At 47.4% G+C, this 16,299-nt stretch overlaps 1 protein-coding gene across 7 annotated transcripts in view; it reads left to right on the forward strand.

The window, feature by feature from the left end:
- The window catches only part of TMEM150C (transmembrane protein 150C), a 28,464-nt gene that overhangs the window by 5,938 nt on the left and 6,227 nt on the right, over positions 1–16,299 (forward strand). For 2 of the 7 annotated variants that reach the window (XM_071555804.1, XM_071555803.1), the window contains exons 2-7: positions 4,621–4,753; positions 10,533–10,617; positions 11,663–11,716; positions 11,834–11,866; positions 11,968–12,035; positions 15,528–15,655. In XM_071555804.1, coding sequence (XP_071411905.1) covers positions 4,747–4,753; positions 10,533–10,617; positions 11,663–11,716; positions 11,834–11,866; positions 11,968–12,035; positions 15,528–15,655 — 375 coding nt within the window. In that variant the 5' untranslated portion in view covers positions 4,621–4,746. Of the gene's footprint in view, positions 1–8; positions 164–219; positions 321–4,620; positions 4,754–9,793; positions 10,000–10,532; positions 10,618–11,662; positions 11,717–11,833; positions 11,867–11,967; positions 12,036–15,527; positions 15,656–16,299 lie in introns of those variants that run through there. The other 5 variants (XM_071555809.1, XM_071555808.1, XM_071555806.1 and 2 more) reach the window with 5 other exon arrangements.

Raw genomic sequence — 16,299 nt, forward strand, 5'->3', positions numbered from 1 at the left:
AGCCGCTCCCGGGAACCGCGGCTGGATCCTCCCTTGGGAGCGCCAGACACCCCCTCCCGCCCCCGTCTCGCCGTCGCCCCTCCTTGTCGCGAGTCGTCACCCCCTGCCCAGTCACCCTTCCCGGCCGCGGTGCGGGTTCCTCGGCGGTCGCGGAGCCCCGGCAGTGAGGAGCGGGGCTGGACCGGGCTGGGCTGGGCTGGGCTGGACCGCGCTGGGCTGGACCGGGCTGGGGCGCCGCAGGTACTGCAGGGCGCGGGAGGAGCGGCGATCCCGGCGCTGCCTGCCCTGGAGCTCGCTGGGTTACGGCAGGTGGACGTGGGGTAGGTAAGAGGTTTAGAGCCGCTCCGCCCAGGGCCTGAAGGCCACAGCTGTGGAAGAGATCTCCCGGGTCGTGATTCCCGCCATCCCTCTCCTCCGTGAATCCCTCTGTGGCATCCCCTCGGGGCTGAGGTCTGTGGTGGTGACAGAGCTCGGCAGAGTCCTCTGCCAGGGTTGCTGCACAGGGGTATGCGGAGAAGTTCACCTGGCTGTGGGGTGGGACAGGTCCTGCCTTCCCCAGATCCTGTCGGGGTGCCCTGTCAGGACATGCAGGCTGTGTCCAGTTAAATTCCCAGGACGGGAAGAGGTTTGGGGAAAGGCCACTGGGCTCTGCTGTGGTCCCTCAGGGAAGGAATAGTGAGGTTCTGTCTCTGAGCAAATAAAGGTGCTGGATGCTGATGTCCCAGGGGGATGATGGGGTTGCTTGGGATCTTAGTCCTAGCTTTTGCTTACAGCAGCATGCTTGTGCAGACCTTTGATTCAGAGCCCTTGAGCTATAAAGGTTGCAGAAATTTTGAGTTAATCTTCCTTCTGCTTTTTTTTTCCTTTTTAAACAAAGCTTCTTGTGAAAGTGACCTTAAGGATTGTCTTATCAACATTCACAAAATACTTATGCCATAGCGATGTACACATGTATGGTTAATTATGAATAGCAACTCAATATGGAGGAGGGCACTGTGTGAATGGTATATCGACACATTGCCTGTTGTGTCCTGCACAAATAGATGACACTGTCTAAAAGAAGGGGACCTGATTATTGAAAATCAAATTATTTTCTTGTGTTCCCTTCATGCCCAGTGGTCAGCATTTTCTGAGCCTGGGTGCTGAAAGTCAGTGCAGTTGTTTCATTTCCCCTTTTAAGATTCTTTGTGCTGCAGTGTTTGCTTTTCAGATGCAGACCAGGGATGTGTGCTTGTATGAACACCAACATTTTCAATTGTTTTTCCTTGGAAGAAATGTCATGTCCATGGTTTCCTCTCCTCCCCCAGCCATTTCCGGGCAGCCTGACATTGCAAGATTGTGGTTTGGCCCAACAGAGACACTTTGAGGTCCTGAGCCTGCAGCCCAAGCTGAAACAATGAGCTGTGATTGCAGGTTAAGTGGGAGCGAAAAAACGGAGAAAGGTCTGTGAGGAACAAGAGAGATTGTCCTAAGCAATATATTGGGAAGGATACTGGAGGATATTGGGACAGGGGGTGGCTGGCAGGTGAGGGGGCTGCTGCTGTGGTAGAAGGCTTGGACCAGGATTCTGTGAGCGCACGTTCCTCTGTGGCACTGATTTCTCAGTGCATAAGTCACTGGCCCTGTTGTCCAAAATGGGACTAATGGTATTTTTTGCTCTCTGAAGAAGAGTTGCAAAGGTCTCTGGGTTCCTGGCTCCCCTGGCCTTGGGGCCCTGCAGGTTGCAGAAGTAGTCACCTGAGGTTCAGGGGTGAAGGCAGGATGGGAGTGAAAAGAAAGCAAACCACTTTGGAAATGAGTGGAGAGAGAAGGGTGGAGTGAATGGGAGGAGAGGAAAAGAAGACTGATTGGAGTTTCAAAACCCATGAACGGAACTGTTAAAATGTCTATATATTACCTTGCATGGGGTTTAATGGAAATTTTTAATGCAGAGGTTACCTCTGGACGGTCATGCCTGCAGGGGAGAGGTGCCTACCAGAGCAGCAGTCTCTCTGTGCAAGTGCTGTTTGCCCAGTTGAGAAGTGTTTGCCTTTGGCAGGCATGCAGTCCTGGCTCCCTCAGGGAGGGCTGCTCTCTGTGCAGGGCGGAAGGGAAGCCCTCTCTCCACTCTACCTGCTGCACACAAGAGCAGAGGCCTCCTCTCCAGCACCCCGGAGCTGCTGAGCTGTGCTCACCTGTCCGTGTGGAACTGGTGGCCTGTTGGGCAAGTCTGGTGGGACAGGAGGCTGAGGTGCTTCCTGGTGCTATTATGAGAGGTCTGGGCTGCCTCTCCCCTGGGTTGCAAAGGGAAGGGAGCAAAAGCCTGGAGGATATGGGCTGGTCTGCTGCAATGGTGAGGCGAGTGCCCAGCATCCTCTCCTCGATTTCCTAAGCTGGGGCAGATCCAGGTAATTAGGGAGAGAACTTCTGCCCTCCCTGTCTTATTTCCTACTTCCTGTGAGGAACCACTGGGTTTACTAGTGGTGACTGCCTGAGCCAGAAGAGCCAGTGGCCTTTTGGTTTTAGCACCACAGGACTGCAAGAGAGGCCTTTGCCTGGCCAGGCCACTGAGGATGGCCACAGCTTTGTTAGGGAGGGCATCCTCAGTGTGGTCTTGTCCCAGCTGAATGCTCTTAGAGGTGTTTTAGTGTGATCTCCTGTGCTACAAGAAAGTCTGTCTCTGAAAATATCTCAACAGATATGAAAAGTTTTAAGCCCTGTGGAAGCAATGGAGAGGCTGGTCACACAGGCTTGTGGACTTGGCCACTGATTAACAGGTGGAAGCTGTTCCCTAGTTCCTTCTGTCCGCTGTGTTTGCAAGAGGTTTGCATGAAGCAAAATGCTGTATGGCACCTTCCTCCTATAGCTAGTCTGAGCACCCTACAAACAGCAATTTATGGTTGCAGCAGCTTGTGACACTGGTAAATAAATGTTACTAATTCCTACAAACGAGGAATGCTGGTGAGGCAGTGGTGAACACCACAAAAATGCCTGTGTAGGATTGCTTACCCTGTACTTGTCTCAGGGCAAAAGATTTCCACAGGTCTAAAGAGAGTCAAAAGACTGATATGGGGTTTGTACCTGTGACAATCTCTATGCCAGAGAGGGTTACTTTAGAGTAACAACAAAAGCCAAGTCATGAATGCTGCATGTCCATTCATGGCTCACCCTCTGGCCCATCATGTCATTGCTGCTTCTCTGGGACTTTGGTGGTAATACAAGAAGAGGACCTCTGTTTGTGGAGGAAACATGAGTCCTCAGGCTGAAGAGGTTGGTGAGAGAAAACTGTCCTGAGAAAGCTTGGTGTGTTATGTCACACTTCCTAAAAGCTTACGGGCCTTGGATGTTTTCCCCATCACAAGTGCAGACTGATTGACATTTACTGAAAGAAGTGCTGCTTTGGGGATAGCAAACATCTCTTCAAAAGTGTGGAGCTGCAAAGTGAAGTGAACAAAGGAGCTTGTACTTCCATAAGGTAAATAGAAGAGGAGTACGAGGGACAAGAAAGGTGGAAGATGAAGTAAACAGGTGGGAAAAGCCCTGCTGACACTCTGTCAGAAGCTTTGTAGCTTGAGTGTAAGTTCTGTGTTTGTTGGGAAAAAAAGACAGTGGGAGGGTAAAAAAAGGCAGGGAAACCTGGAACTGTTCTGGGCTTCCAGGGCTTCTACTCTCTCATCTGTAAACTGGAAAAGGAGACAGTATGATCAGGAATAATATTCCGCGAAGTCCATTTCCCTGGGCTTAGTCTGCCTTTCCTTACCTTCAAAGCTATCTGTAAGTCAACATGACATATCTGTCTGTTTCTTTGCCAGGTTTCACCTCCCTGTTGAGTGTTCTTTGCCACTCCCAACACTTGCATTTTTTCCTGCTAATGGGACAAACCTTTTGGGCCAGTTTCCTACCCTGTTTCGATGTAATGTATGTCTTGGCTTAGCTTGCCCATCCACACTGGAAACTCCTGAAGGCATTTGTGGTTTTTGGAACTCAGGAGCAAATAAAACACCTCTATCAATCTATTACACTGACAAGATCTCTGTACTTTTGTGGGACAAGAACCACTCATTCTGCTTGTTGCTAGTTCAGACAGTGGTCCCAGTCTTGAGCATCTCTGTATTGTGGAAACTTTCCTGTCTGACCATCCAGGAGCCACTCTGGCAGTCACATTCCCACCACCTGAGACCTTCAGGGAATGAAGCCCTTTCACAGTGGCTGGTTCTAGTGGCCCAATGGGTGTCTGGCTTGACTCCGTACACACCCCACACTCACACAGTCAGGCATATTTCCCTCACTGCCCTCCCTGGGGCAAACAAACACACAGCACCTGCAAAATCCAGGGCTCCTCAGCTTGCCCTGGCTGCTCCTGGCTGGTTTCACTGCCTGTTGACCCCTTTCTTTCTGTCTGACCTGGATGTGTATCTTCTGCCTGCCCCATCTCCTGCCTCTGCCTCCTTTACCCATTTGCAGGCTGAAGGCATGACTTCCCAAGCCCACTTACACCTCCTGGTGTGAGTGGGACCTCATGGCAGTCAGTGTGGGCTGATGTAGGTGTGTGGGTCAGAGCACAGTGCTGTCAAAGCCTGCAGAACATCCCTTTGGTCCTACCGTGGCAAATTACCTTAATTTTTCTTTTATAACTTCCAGGAACGTGGTCTTGAAGCGAGGTGTGCCTGGTCTGTGCAACGCCAAATGCAAGAAAGGCAGAGTCAGCCCAGAAGAGTTCAGTTGATGTCTCTGGCTGTAACACAGCAGTTCAACAGTGGTTGCTAAATGGCCTGTAAGTACTTATGTGTGGCAGCAGGAAGCAGAATACTGAGGGCACTTTTGAAGGACAGTAGGGACCCAGCAGTGCTGCAGGAGCATCTCTGGGTTGGACAATCTGTCAATTGCATGACGTTCTTACTAAGGCACTCAGGATAGATATATATGTGCACGTATGTAAATATATATATATATTTAGAGAATTGATAACAAATTAACTGTACACAACTGCAAGAGACAGATAGTTGCCTGGGGATAACTTGGAGGGGCGATATGGGCTAGTGGGTAATAATAGTTTCTGGTTTTTGGTGACTAGAAGGTCTCATTCCTTTGGAATGCTTTGCCCATCTCTGATAGGTTTATGTTGGCCAGAGCATTTAATTAGCACACTGAATGCATTCCCAGTGTGTGAGATGAGACAAGAAACATGCATGGATGTTGCCGTGGGTGAAAGCATTGCCTCTCAACATCATTGCAGGGTTACTGAAGCATCTCCTGCTTCCCCCATGCACAGCCCAGAGATGTCTTTACTTTTCCCATTCCTCTCATATAAATAAATGAAAATGGCATTTCTGCACATCAGTGAGATGGTAGGTGGGTACCTGGAGCAAGCGGAACATCATACACTGCTGACAGAGGGGATCACTTTTTCCCTGTAGCCCCACCATTTTGTTATGTATTTACAAGTCTCTGTCATATCTTATCTCCCTCATTGTACACTCACACTGCAAACCTTGAGATAAACCTGAAAATGCTCTGCTTTGTTATGTTGGCATTTGTGACTCGTGGGTGGCAGGTTATGTAATGTGCTGGTTTGTATCCACTCACTCACAGTGATTAGGTATCAAGTGACTGTGGTTATTTTTGCTTTTAAAAGCAAGAGAGAGCTATAGTGGACTCCCCAAAAAGACAAATCATGTTTGTTCCCCTTTGATTGTTGCTGACTGGCAACAATTCTTTATGACTTGCTCTATGTTTTGAGCAGTGTCCTCTTTCTCCCAGTGCTTCTGTCTTTGTATCTGTTCTCTGAAATAACTCAATGTCCTAGTGCTATGAAATGTGGGAGAATTGCTCTGGCTTATTATACATTTGAAATGCATCTGGATGCTTTAGTCTTAAAAATTATGTATGTTAATATGGTAATTTTGTCCTTCCTTACATTCATGTTGTCTGGTGAAAGCAACTTCAGGAAGAGCCTGTAACTTTGCTTGGCAGATGAAATTAAGATGTCCACATTAAATGAACCTTGATCAAGCAGCAATATACGTTTGGTGAGCTGCTTGCTGTAATTGAAGTGTGTACATTAGAGGAATGGAAGCTTAATTGGCTGAGAGTGCATAGTGGGGCAGTGGTAATATAAGCAGAGCAAACAGCTGACAGTCTGAGCAGATTTAGACATAAAAATGGAACTGGAGATAAGGGAGTAAGCCTGCATTAAGAGAAATTCTCAAGAAAAACACCGAGGCAATGCTAATGTGAAACCCTCTGCAGTTCTGCACCCTAATCCATGTTAGCTGGCAGCAGGAGCACACCTCAACAGGGTTTTTGCAATGCTGGGTGAAATTGTGTGTCAAGAGGGTCTGGTAAATAACAGTGTGAGCTTTTGAGGAGGTGGGCTGATTCTGGCTGGGGTCAGCTGTGAAGCTGAAAACATTTTTGTTAGCTTTGTGAATCCATTGCACCATGAGGGTTTTCTGTCATGGAAAGCCTTCATGTGCAAGCCTTAAAAATGGAAGACAAATGGGTGTGGGCAATTACCAACTGCCTCCTGGACACAGTGTGTTTATTTGGGGAAAATATGGGCTTGCAGAGATGGCTGTAACTGCCAGCTGGAGGTGACTGCTCGGATTTGGCATCACTGATCATGGCAGCAATGTGGGGAAGAAGGCTGGCTTTTTGTCATCTCTGTGGAGCAATTAACTGTCAAAGTATTTGTCTCTATATTTTCCACAAAGAATTTAGGTTATTTTTCCTGTGGCTCTCAGCATTTTGCTTTGGCTAAACCGCTATGGTGTTGCAGAAGGGGCTGATGCTTGGGTTTCTCCTTCTCTTCTTCCTGGCTGGTGTTAGAGGTGCTGGTCATAGTGTGCATGGAGGTCTCCCAGCTTGAAGATACAAACACCGGGGACATCCCTGAAAAGGACAGGTTAACTCAAAGGCAACTGCTGGGAATGATATCTGCTGAACACTAGTGCAAATCTAGGCAGGTTTGGCACATGCCATAGTTTCTTCTTTGGAAGAAGTTGAGATTACGTGTAATTTTGTTTTTGGCACCTGGATAACAGAGCAGGGAGTACATGAGAAATGTGCAGGCAGTGAGCCAGGTTTCAAACCACCTTCTGCCCACTTGGGGATGCTGAGACATATTCAAGCATGTGTGGGCTGTGCCAATGGCCAGCATTGAAAGGTATTTCTGTTTGGAGACATGGGGGAAAGGGATTCTCCTGCTTTTGGTATTTCATCCATCAGACACAGACAACTCGTTCCTTCTGTGTGGTCTGTCAGGGATCAGCAAAGCTGCTGGTCCAGCCATTGCTCCCCTGCTGACTTTCCAAGGGTGTGCTAGAGAGTACTTGTTCATGCTGTCTGTCCCGTGCTCATGCTATCCTGCACTCATTCCACAGTGTGCAGCCTGACAGAGGAGGGTGGCACCATCCTTTCTTGGTCAATTCTTGCTGCCAGCCATGAGAGGCCTGCACAGACCTCAGGACATCTGGGGCTGGCCAGCCTGATGGGGGGTGCTTATTTTGCAAAAGGTCCAGCCCTGGCTGCACTGAGCTCTGGTGAAGACCTGGCCCTACTCAGGTCCTTGCTGTACTCTCTGGGAGTGCTGTCCCCTCTCCTCGGTGCAAACCCAACCGGCTGTGATGAGGTGTGTGCTCGGGGGAGTGTTCTCCAGGTCTTTCTTTTTAACTGGCTGTAATGAATGTGCTTCCCTCAACTATGGATGTGGCTTCCCATCAGGACACTGCTCTGCGCTGATCATTCATTTAATATGCAATGATTTCAGATGTCATTTTCTGTTAGTGGTTGATGGAAGGGGACTCCATGTGGCACAGTGAATATTAAACACAGGGCTGTTTTCCAAGGAAGTGAATCTGTATTGGTGTCCCTCTGACTTTGATGAGGCTGGGCACTAGTCCCAGCCTTGCGCCATTTTAGACCTCAGCAAAGAGTAATGGTTGTCTGGACAGTATTTTCACGTTTCCCCACTTCATTCTGGTGTGGAGTCCTTGTCCCTCTGTGCTGCCTCGCTGCTCTGCCTGGGGGAAATGTCCTGTGCCATGTCCTCTGCACAAAGACAGTGCTGAAATAGCTTGTGAAGGCTGCTATTTCTTGGTTGGGAGGCATGCTGGAAGGTGGAGGAGCTGTGGCAACCTCTTACTGATGGCAGGTGTTAGGGCTAGTATTTGCTTTTATTGCGTAATCTTTTGTAGCTTTCCAAAGTGGAAAGGTAAATAATAAGATATGCCATCCCCGGACCTGAAAGAATTGTGTTACCTTGGCTTAGTCCAACCACCACCAGAGAAAAGAGAAGAATGGATGGCAGTAATTATCTTGCAGAGAAAATACGGGATGTAACAGGAGGTGATGTTACCTGCCTGCTCCCTTCAGCCAAGATGGGAGTGTAGCACTTGGATACAGTTATGTCCCTTGCGTGGGGCGCTGGCACTTGGACACTGTGGTGCCACAGTCCATCATGGACACAGATGTGGCAGCTGCCACCTGGAATTGATCTTTGACGTGGCTCGCACAGGTCTCCCAGTACCAGAGTAATATCCAACACCAGCTAAGGGATGCGGCTGGTGAGCAGCAGGAGGAAAAGGCAAGGACAGTGCTTCTTGGAATAGTTGCAAGTGCTGCAGTAGGGGCTGTGCAGGGAATAGAGCCGTGAAACACTGTATTTCTGCTTTGCAGGAGGAGAAGAATAGAGGTAAGATGAATGTGGAAAGTTAGTCTCCCCTTACTGATAATTTTGTCTGATCTGTTAGACCATGCTGAAGATTTGTAAGCACACTGGAGCTGGCTGCCTTTGAAATCAACATACTTAATACTTGCATCATTTCATGGTCCCTGTCTGCAGTTCTCTCTGCTCCCTGGTCAGGGAAGAGACCTTACCTGATTGCTTTTCTGTCTTTTAAGGTTTGGAATTCAGCCTCACTCAAGGCTATCGCTACAGACAGCACCAAATCGTGGCCTCTTTTTTGTGCAAGTGTGTCATGACTCAGGCTACTGCCAAGGTGTTGTTTTGTACTCTTGCTAGGCAATTTGCAGGCAGAACAAGACAGCTGACCTGTAGAGGCAAGTGTGAGGCTGCCAGGCCTTCTAAAGGGTGTGAGGAGACTCACCTCTACTCCTTCAGCCTCTGTCACTGTGAGGCAGGTCTGGAGTTGGTGTCTGGGGCCTCAAGCCATCCAGCCAGCAATGCCTTTGCAGCCAGGGGCTGCCATGGGGGAGCAGTGACCTGGGGGCTGCTGTGACATGGTGAGGATGCTTTCTCTCTCCCCTGGGTCTTCCCAGTGGGAAGGGAGCAGGGCAGCAGAAAGACCATGTCTCCTGTGCTGCAGATGTAGGAAGGCCAGGGTAGCTGAGAGGAGGAGGCTGAAAACGTGGGCGCTTTCTTCTCTGGGACAAAGGGAAGAGTCATTGCTTTAAGGACCTGGATTAGGTAATTAAGCTGCAAATACAAGCAGGCCTTAGTGAAAGACCAGCACCTTCAAGCTGCCCTGACACCCCAGGATGGCTTGCTATCCCCTGTGGACCTTGGTGACCCCAGGAAATGCCTGCCCTGCAGCAGGCTGTGGGAGGGGAACTGAGTGCAGGGACACAGGTACTGCTGCCCTGGGGACAGTAAAGCAGGTGCTGGAGCTGTGAGCCTCATGTTGTTCACTCTCTGTGTCTCTTGCCTGTGCCAGTGCCAGGAGGGATGTCTATGGAGGAGGACAGATCAAAGGAGATACTTGATCCATTGTCGGAGGATTCAAAGGAAGACATAGGCCTCCCTGTGTCTGCAGCACAGCAACACAGCAGCATTTCTGAATTGCACATATTACAGGAACAGCCCTGGCATTCCAGATGCTCATCCAGTGTGATCTTGCCTGGTGGACAGATGCTTCCTCGGGAGGTGGTGTATGCAGCATCCTTACGCCACGTGCAGGATTTCACAGTGCCTGCATGTCAAGAGCTGAACCCATTTCTGTCACCACATCCTGACTCCTGCCAGCACTCTGGATACCAGCACTCAGCTTGGCTCTACTCTAGGTGTGGCTAAATGCTAATTTTGGCTGATAGTTGAGGCTACGGTAGGAGCCAGTCCTATGCTTTGTGGAGATTATGACACAGCACGTGCATCCTTCTCTCCTCATGCTGCAGGCTTTGCTGAGGCAGCGTGTGTGGAATTGATAATGATCCTGGGGAGGAGGCTGCCTTACCTTGTGCCTGTGGGAAGTAGTAGGGAATTAGGGCTTCGGGTCTTCTGGTGTCACCTTCTGCAAAACTCTTAAGAAAAATACCTTGAAAACCACTCAGATTCTGTAGGTGTGTCTGAAAAGTCTCCTGCTGCACAGCTCCAGGCTGTTTGTGCCTTGGTTTTTATGCACCCTGTGGATGATGCTGCCTGTGTGCAGCAGCTTAACCCCTTATGCCAGTAGTGACAGTGTGAAAGGTTTGCAGTGGCCATTGCCCTTGATGCTTTGTCACTTTCTGTGTGGATGCTCTTCCTGCTTTCAAAAGAGTGGGGCCAATGTGGGTGGGCACCTCTGCCCTCTTGTTTTCACTTTGTTCTTTGTTTCTAGCAGGTATGGATGGGAAGAAATGCAGCGTCTGGATGTTTTTACCTCTTGTCTTTACTCTGTTTACATCAGCTGGATTATGGATAGTGTAAGTTTTCTCCTACCAGTTATTTGGGAGAGCAAGTCAGGCTGGGGCAGTCGGAAGTACCACTTCGGTGTGGGCTGTGTCTCAGTACAGAGAGTCATTTGGGGTTGCTCTGTCCTCGAGTTACTCTGGGGCTGGGAAGGCACATGATAGGGGCAGGGGCCAGTCTGTGTCACTTCATGGCTTGGAGGATCACAGTTTTATCCCTGAGCTTCTGTGCTTCCCAGGCTAATATTCTGATCTTGCCTTCTTCCTGGCACATGTTACTGGGAGTGGCCTGAAAAGAGATAGACAAAAATGCAAAAATTCTCTTTGAACCTGTTTCCTTTGAATGACTCAGCAGAGCTCTTGGAAAAACACTTAGGTCCTGCTTTGGACTAGAAGCTCAAAATCTGCAGCATCCAGCACTGCACTGAACCTGCCAGAAGCCTCATGCTGACACCTCGCTTTCTCCCTAACGCTTCTTACCAAAATGCACACAAGACATGCATTTCCCTGAGCTGGGCTTTCTCCAAGCATGCAGGCAGATGACTGCAGCATGAATTTGGGAGCAATAAATACATGATCAGCTATGCTCAGCCTGAGAAGCAGTTATGTTGTAAGATGTGGTTTTGGCCATGGTCTCTGGATGTTTGTCAGCAGCAGGGGCAGCTTAAGCCTTTTGTTTGACCTCTGTTGCTTGTCGTTCTTGTTTCATCCCCTCTCTATTAAAACAGCTTTTGTGGAGGGAGGACCATGGTAAACCTGATGAATCAAATTATTCAAATTAAAAATGAAAGATTCCCCTGGCTGGTTATTTTGAATACAGCTCAGTTCAGTGACCCTGTTTGTCTACCTGACCTGCAAACCAGATGCAACAAAAGGAAGGCACATAGCTAGGCTGGGAAATCAGCAAAACTGCCTGCTTGAGCAAAGGAAAACACCAGCAGATCCTGCCAATGAGCTTTGAGACACGTAATGTGTTGTTTGAGTGATATTTGGAATGAAAGCTAGGATGAGGTTTTACACTATTTTCATCTTTTTTTTTCCCCTTTTTTCTTTTTGACAGGTACTTTATAGCAGTGGAAGATAACAAAATTCTCCCACTAAATGTACCAGATAGGTAAGAGCTGGTAGTGGGCTTTATATTCAATCATTTGTTTCTTTAAAATACTAAAACAATTAAAGCTAAATGAAAAAGAAAACCTTGAATATTTATTCCTGTGCCTATGTCTCTTAGGAAACCTGGTCCCAAAAGACCACCTTATATAAGGTAAGTGATTTATTATCTTCCAGTTACTGTTCTGATTAATGGTTGTTATTTATGTGTCTTTGTCATCCTAGAGTTACAATGATACACTTTATATTTTCAAGTATTGCAGGTGATGCCCCTCCTGCCAGCTGTGTGTTTAGTCAAGTCATGAACATGGCAGCATTTCTAGGTAGGAACCACAAGTGGAATGTTTCTTTCTCTCTCTGTTTAAGAGTCACTGACACATGAGTAATACCCCATCCATACTGTTCTTGAGTATGATGATGTGAAATCTTTTAAGCTGTACACTTTCATTGCTGCTTCTTCCCATGGCCAAAAAAAAAATTAGCAAGGGAACTGCAAATGTGTCACAAGAGATGTGATGGTAGGTGACTGTCTTGGCCATGGTGGTCATGAAATGGTTGAGTTTAGAATTTTTGCTGTAATGAGAAAAAGGACAATGGAGTTGTCCCCCTAAATACCCTGAGAATCTGCTTTTGAAGTCTTAGAAGTCCACAATTTCTGGCCAGTCTTCAAGAACCACCTTTTAGAAGCACAAGGGCAGGCAATTCCACTGTGTGGGATTGTGGTCAACAAGTGGGGTAGAAAACCAGCTTGGCTGAGCAAGGAACAAATTGTGGCACTCAGTAGGAAAAAGCCAGTGTATGATCTGTGGAAGGAAGGTCAGGCTTCACAGGAAGATTACAGAGGTATGGGTTGTGTGTGCAGGGAGAAGATGGGAAAAGCTCGATTAGATTTTAAACTGGCCAGAGTAGTTTCAGACAAGAAGAAGGGTGTTTGTAAGTATGTCACTGGCAAAAGGAAATCTACAGAAAATATTGGATAGATACTTGTTGAAGACTGTAACCTGACTAATAGGGATGAAGAAGCGGAGGCATCCAATGCTTTTTTTTTGCCTCAGTATTTAATAATGCTGATAGACTTTGGGCTGCCCAGTCCCCTGAGTCAAGAGAACCACAAATGGTGGGGTAGTGATTTTCCATTTGTGGGCCCTGGAATTGCAAGGGACCAGCTGTATCAGCTGAATGCTCACAAGTCCCTTGGTCCTCATGGGATTCATCCCAGAGTACCAAAGGAGCTAGTGGGTGTTTTGGCAGGGCCTCTGTCACCTACCAAAGGTCTTGCAAGTCTGGTGGGGTTGCTGCCAGCTGGAAGCCAGCCACTGTTATTCCAATCTACAAGAAGGGTATGAGGGAAGACCCAGGAAACTACAGACCTGTTAGTCTAACCTCATTTCATGGAAAAATTATGGAGATTATATGGACACATTTAAAAAATTACTAGCCCAATTACTAGGACCAGTTCTGTTCAGTATTTTTATGAACGATCTGGATGCAGGAGGTGAAGGCACCATTAGCAAGTTTGCTGATGATACCAAACTGGGAGGTGCTGTTGACTCTCCTGAGGAATAAGACACCTTCCAGAGGGATCAAGATAACTGGAACAGTGGGCCACCATTAATGGGATGAAATTTAACAAGTCCAAATGCCAGATCCTGCACCTAGGGTGGAATAACACTGGGATCAAGTATAAATAGGGAGAGAAGTGGCTGCAGAGCAGCCTTACAGAAAGGGCTCTGGGAGTGCTGGTTGGCAGCAGCTCAGTATGTGCGCCCTGGCAGCCAAATGGGCAAACCCCATCCTGGGGTGCATCAAACACAGCACAACTAGCCTGATGATTATCCTGCTGTCCTTGGCATTAGTGCAGCCTCACCTTGAAGACTGTGTGCAGTTCTGGTACCCACAACTTAAGAGCAATGTGAAAGTCCTTGAAAGTGTCCAGAGAAGGGTAACAGAGCTGGTGGAGGAACTGGAAGGAATGTCCTATGAGGAACAGTTGAGAACTTTGTGTTTGTCCAGTCTGGGGGAAAGGAGGCTGAGGAGGTAACCTCCTTGCTCTCTACAGCTTCCTGAGGAGGGGACAGGGAGAGGGAGGTGCTGATCTCTCCTCCCTGGGATCCAGTGACAGGACATGTAAGGTTCCAAGATGCATCACAGGGGGTTTAGACTGATAATTTCATTACTGAGAGAGGGTCAAACACTGGAGCAAGATTCCTAGTGAGGTGGTTGATGCCTCAAGCCTGTTGGTGTTTAAGAAGCATCCGGACAATGCCCTTAATAACATACTTTAACTTTTAGTCAGACCTGAATTGGTCAGGCAGTTGGATGAGATGGTTTTGTAGGTCCTTTCCAACAGAAATAGTCTGCTCTCTTCTAATCTCTGCTTTGTGGATGAAGTAAAACTTTCCTCTGCTGTATTTGTGTGCTTCTGAGATCTGCTTTTAGCTTGTACCTCTGACTACCTTAGTTATGTCAAAGCTATAGGAGAGGAAAAGTTCAGAAACCTTCTAGAAATGTAGGCATTACTGAAGTTGAAAATGCCATTATTTTGCACAAAATGCTTTTGATTCTCTTTTGTCATTCCCATCAAGTTTTAGGAAAAGGTTACATACTTTCAGGATTCCGTACTGTAGAAATAGAAATGAAAAAGTTCCCACATGTGAGCTCAAGTAGTCACAGGGTGGCTGTCCCAGACAATTACCTGGGGATGAAAAGCAGAAGTCCCCTTTTGGGGGGAACAAAGTTGCCTTGTTTTCAAGGGTTTGGAGGGGGTTGATTCACACCAAATTGTGAAAAAAATTGCAAAAATTGTGAGAGTAAAAACAAAAAATCATTTGCAGTTTGCATAAAAGTGGATATTTTTCATTTACAGTGCTCTTATTCTCCTAAATCATGTTTTTGGTATTATACCAGGGGGTTTGTGGAAAATACAGATCTAATTTGCTAAGGCAAATGATTAACAACAATATGACCTGCATGCTATCAGTTTGAGCATGAGCATAGGAAAGTGTTTGACAGCAACCAGAAAATTTCCCTGTTGACCTAAATATCTTTTTAGTGGTTTGGTTTGAATCCCATCTGAAGACCAGCAGTTTGCCTGGCTTTCTGTGTTGTTCCATGCAGCATTTCCTATGGAGGGCAAGAATGCACTTTTTAATATCTTCTTGAGTTATTTAATATCATATGATATATCATGTATCATATCTTATGTATCAGTTATCTGGGGTAAGTGTAGGCTTGGAAAGACTGCTGTTCCGTTCTTCATGGAAAATTGGTGCAATATTTTGGCTTATGTTTGTGGCAACAGAACTTTTTTCTAAGGAGGAGAACAGACAGTGGGTATTTTGGTAAAACCTGCAGAAATATTTATGTGCCATTTATATGTTTTTAGTGCAAGTGGGGTTTGACCTACCTCCTCCAGGAGAGCTCAGTGCTTGTCAGTGGAGTGAAACAATGGAAGCTCAGCTGCCACAAAATGAATACATGGTGTATATGTGGTAGACTCTGTGCTTGAGAGCTTCACAGGCAAACAGGAAGGTGTTTTTTCCCCCAGAAAATTTGCAACCCAGCTCCTAGACAAAACATCATGACGAAAGGAAGCCTGGAGCTCAGCATAACTGGCTTACAAGAGAAATGCTTCCTGTTTTTAGTCTTGTCCTGACTAAGCAGGAGGAGGCCGTGCAGAAGCACTAAGATAGCTGGTCCCTGTGAACTCTCCCCTCTGGGTATAGAGGTAGGGAAGGATCTGTGAGCCCCCAGCCAGGTGTTTAATGCAGCAGGTTCTACCTAATGACACACCTTGCATTCTGTTTCCTTCTCAGCGCTTGTTGTGGCTGTCCTGCGCTTCATTCAGCTGAAGCCAAAGGTGCTAAACCCTTGGCTGAACGTCAGCGGCTTGGTGGCATTGTGCTTGGCCTCTTTTGGGATGACCCTACTCGGCAACTTTCAGGTACTGCACTGCAGGCTTGGACTGCTCTGTCCGGGATGTGAGTTTCTTGCTTTCCTAGTGCATCTGCTCTAGGTCTTTGAACTACCTGTGATGTCAGTTCAGGAGATAATACATCTGGCTGTGCCCCAGCCCTCCTTGTACCTGCTCTGCCACATCTATCTGCCACTCATGTGGCTCCAGTGCCTTGCTGAAATGAAGTGCCACAATAATTTTTCTGGTATTTCCAGCTGGATTTTCACCTGCATGCTTACACTTGACCTGTCAGGAGCCACAGCAGGAACCTATCGAATCTCTTCATTCCTGGGATTTGGCACAGATGGTCCTGGGTAAAAGGATTGAGCAGGAAGTTTACGTACACATCTGTGTGAACAGATGCACAACTGCCTGGACAGAATTAGGAGACAGTTCAGTGTCCTTCATTTAAAACATATGTTGCTTTAAATCTGCCTCTTGCTGATCCTCAGACCTGCTGGGAGAGGGACATGGCAGAGGAGCACTACAATTTCTAACATGATGGGTGCCTGGATAAGCACCTGTCTGGATCTGTTCTGCAACTTCATACAAACAAACATGTCTCACATCTGTAGGAGTGGATGTCCACTGTGTTTGCTAATGAGTGTGTCTGTTAGGTCTGCAGCGAAAAT

Source organism: Pithys albifrons, chromosome 5 (assembly GCF_047495875.1).
Source record: "Pithys albifrons albifrons isolate INPA30051 chromosome 5, PitAlb_v1, whole genome shotgun sequence".
NCBI lineage: Eukaryota > Metazoa > Chordata > Aves > Passeriformes > Thamnophilidae > Pithys > Pithys albifrons.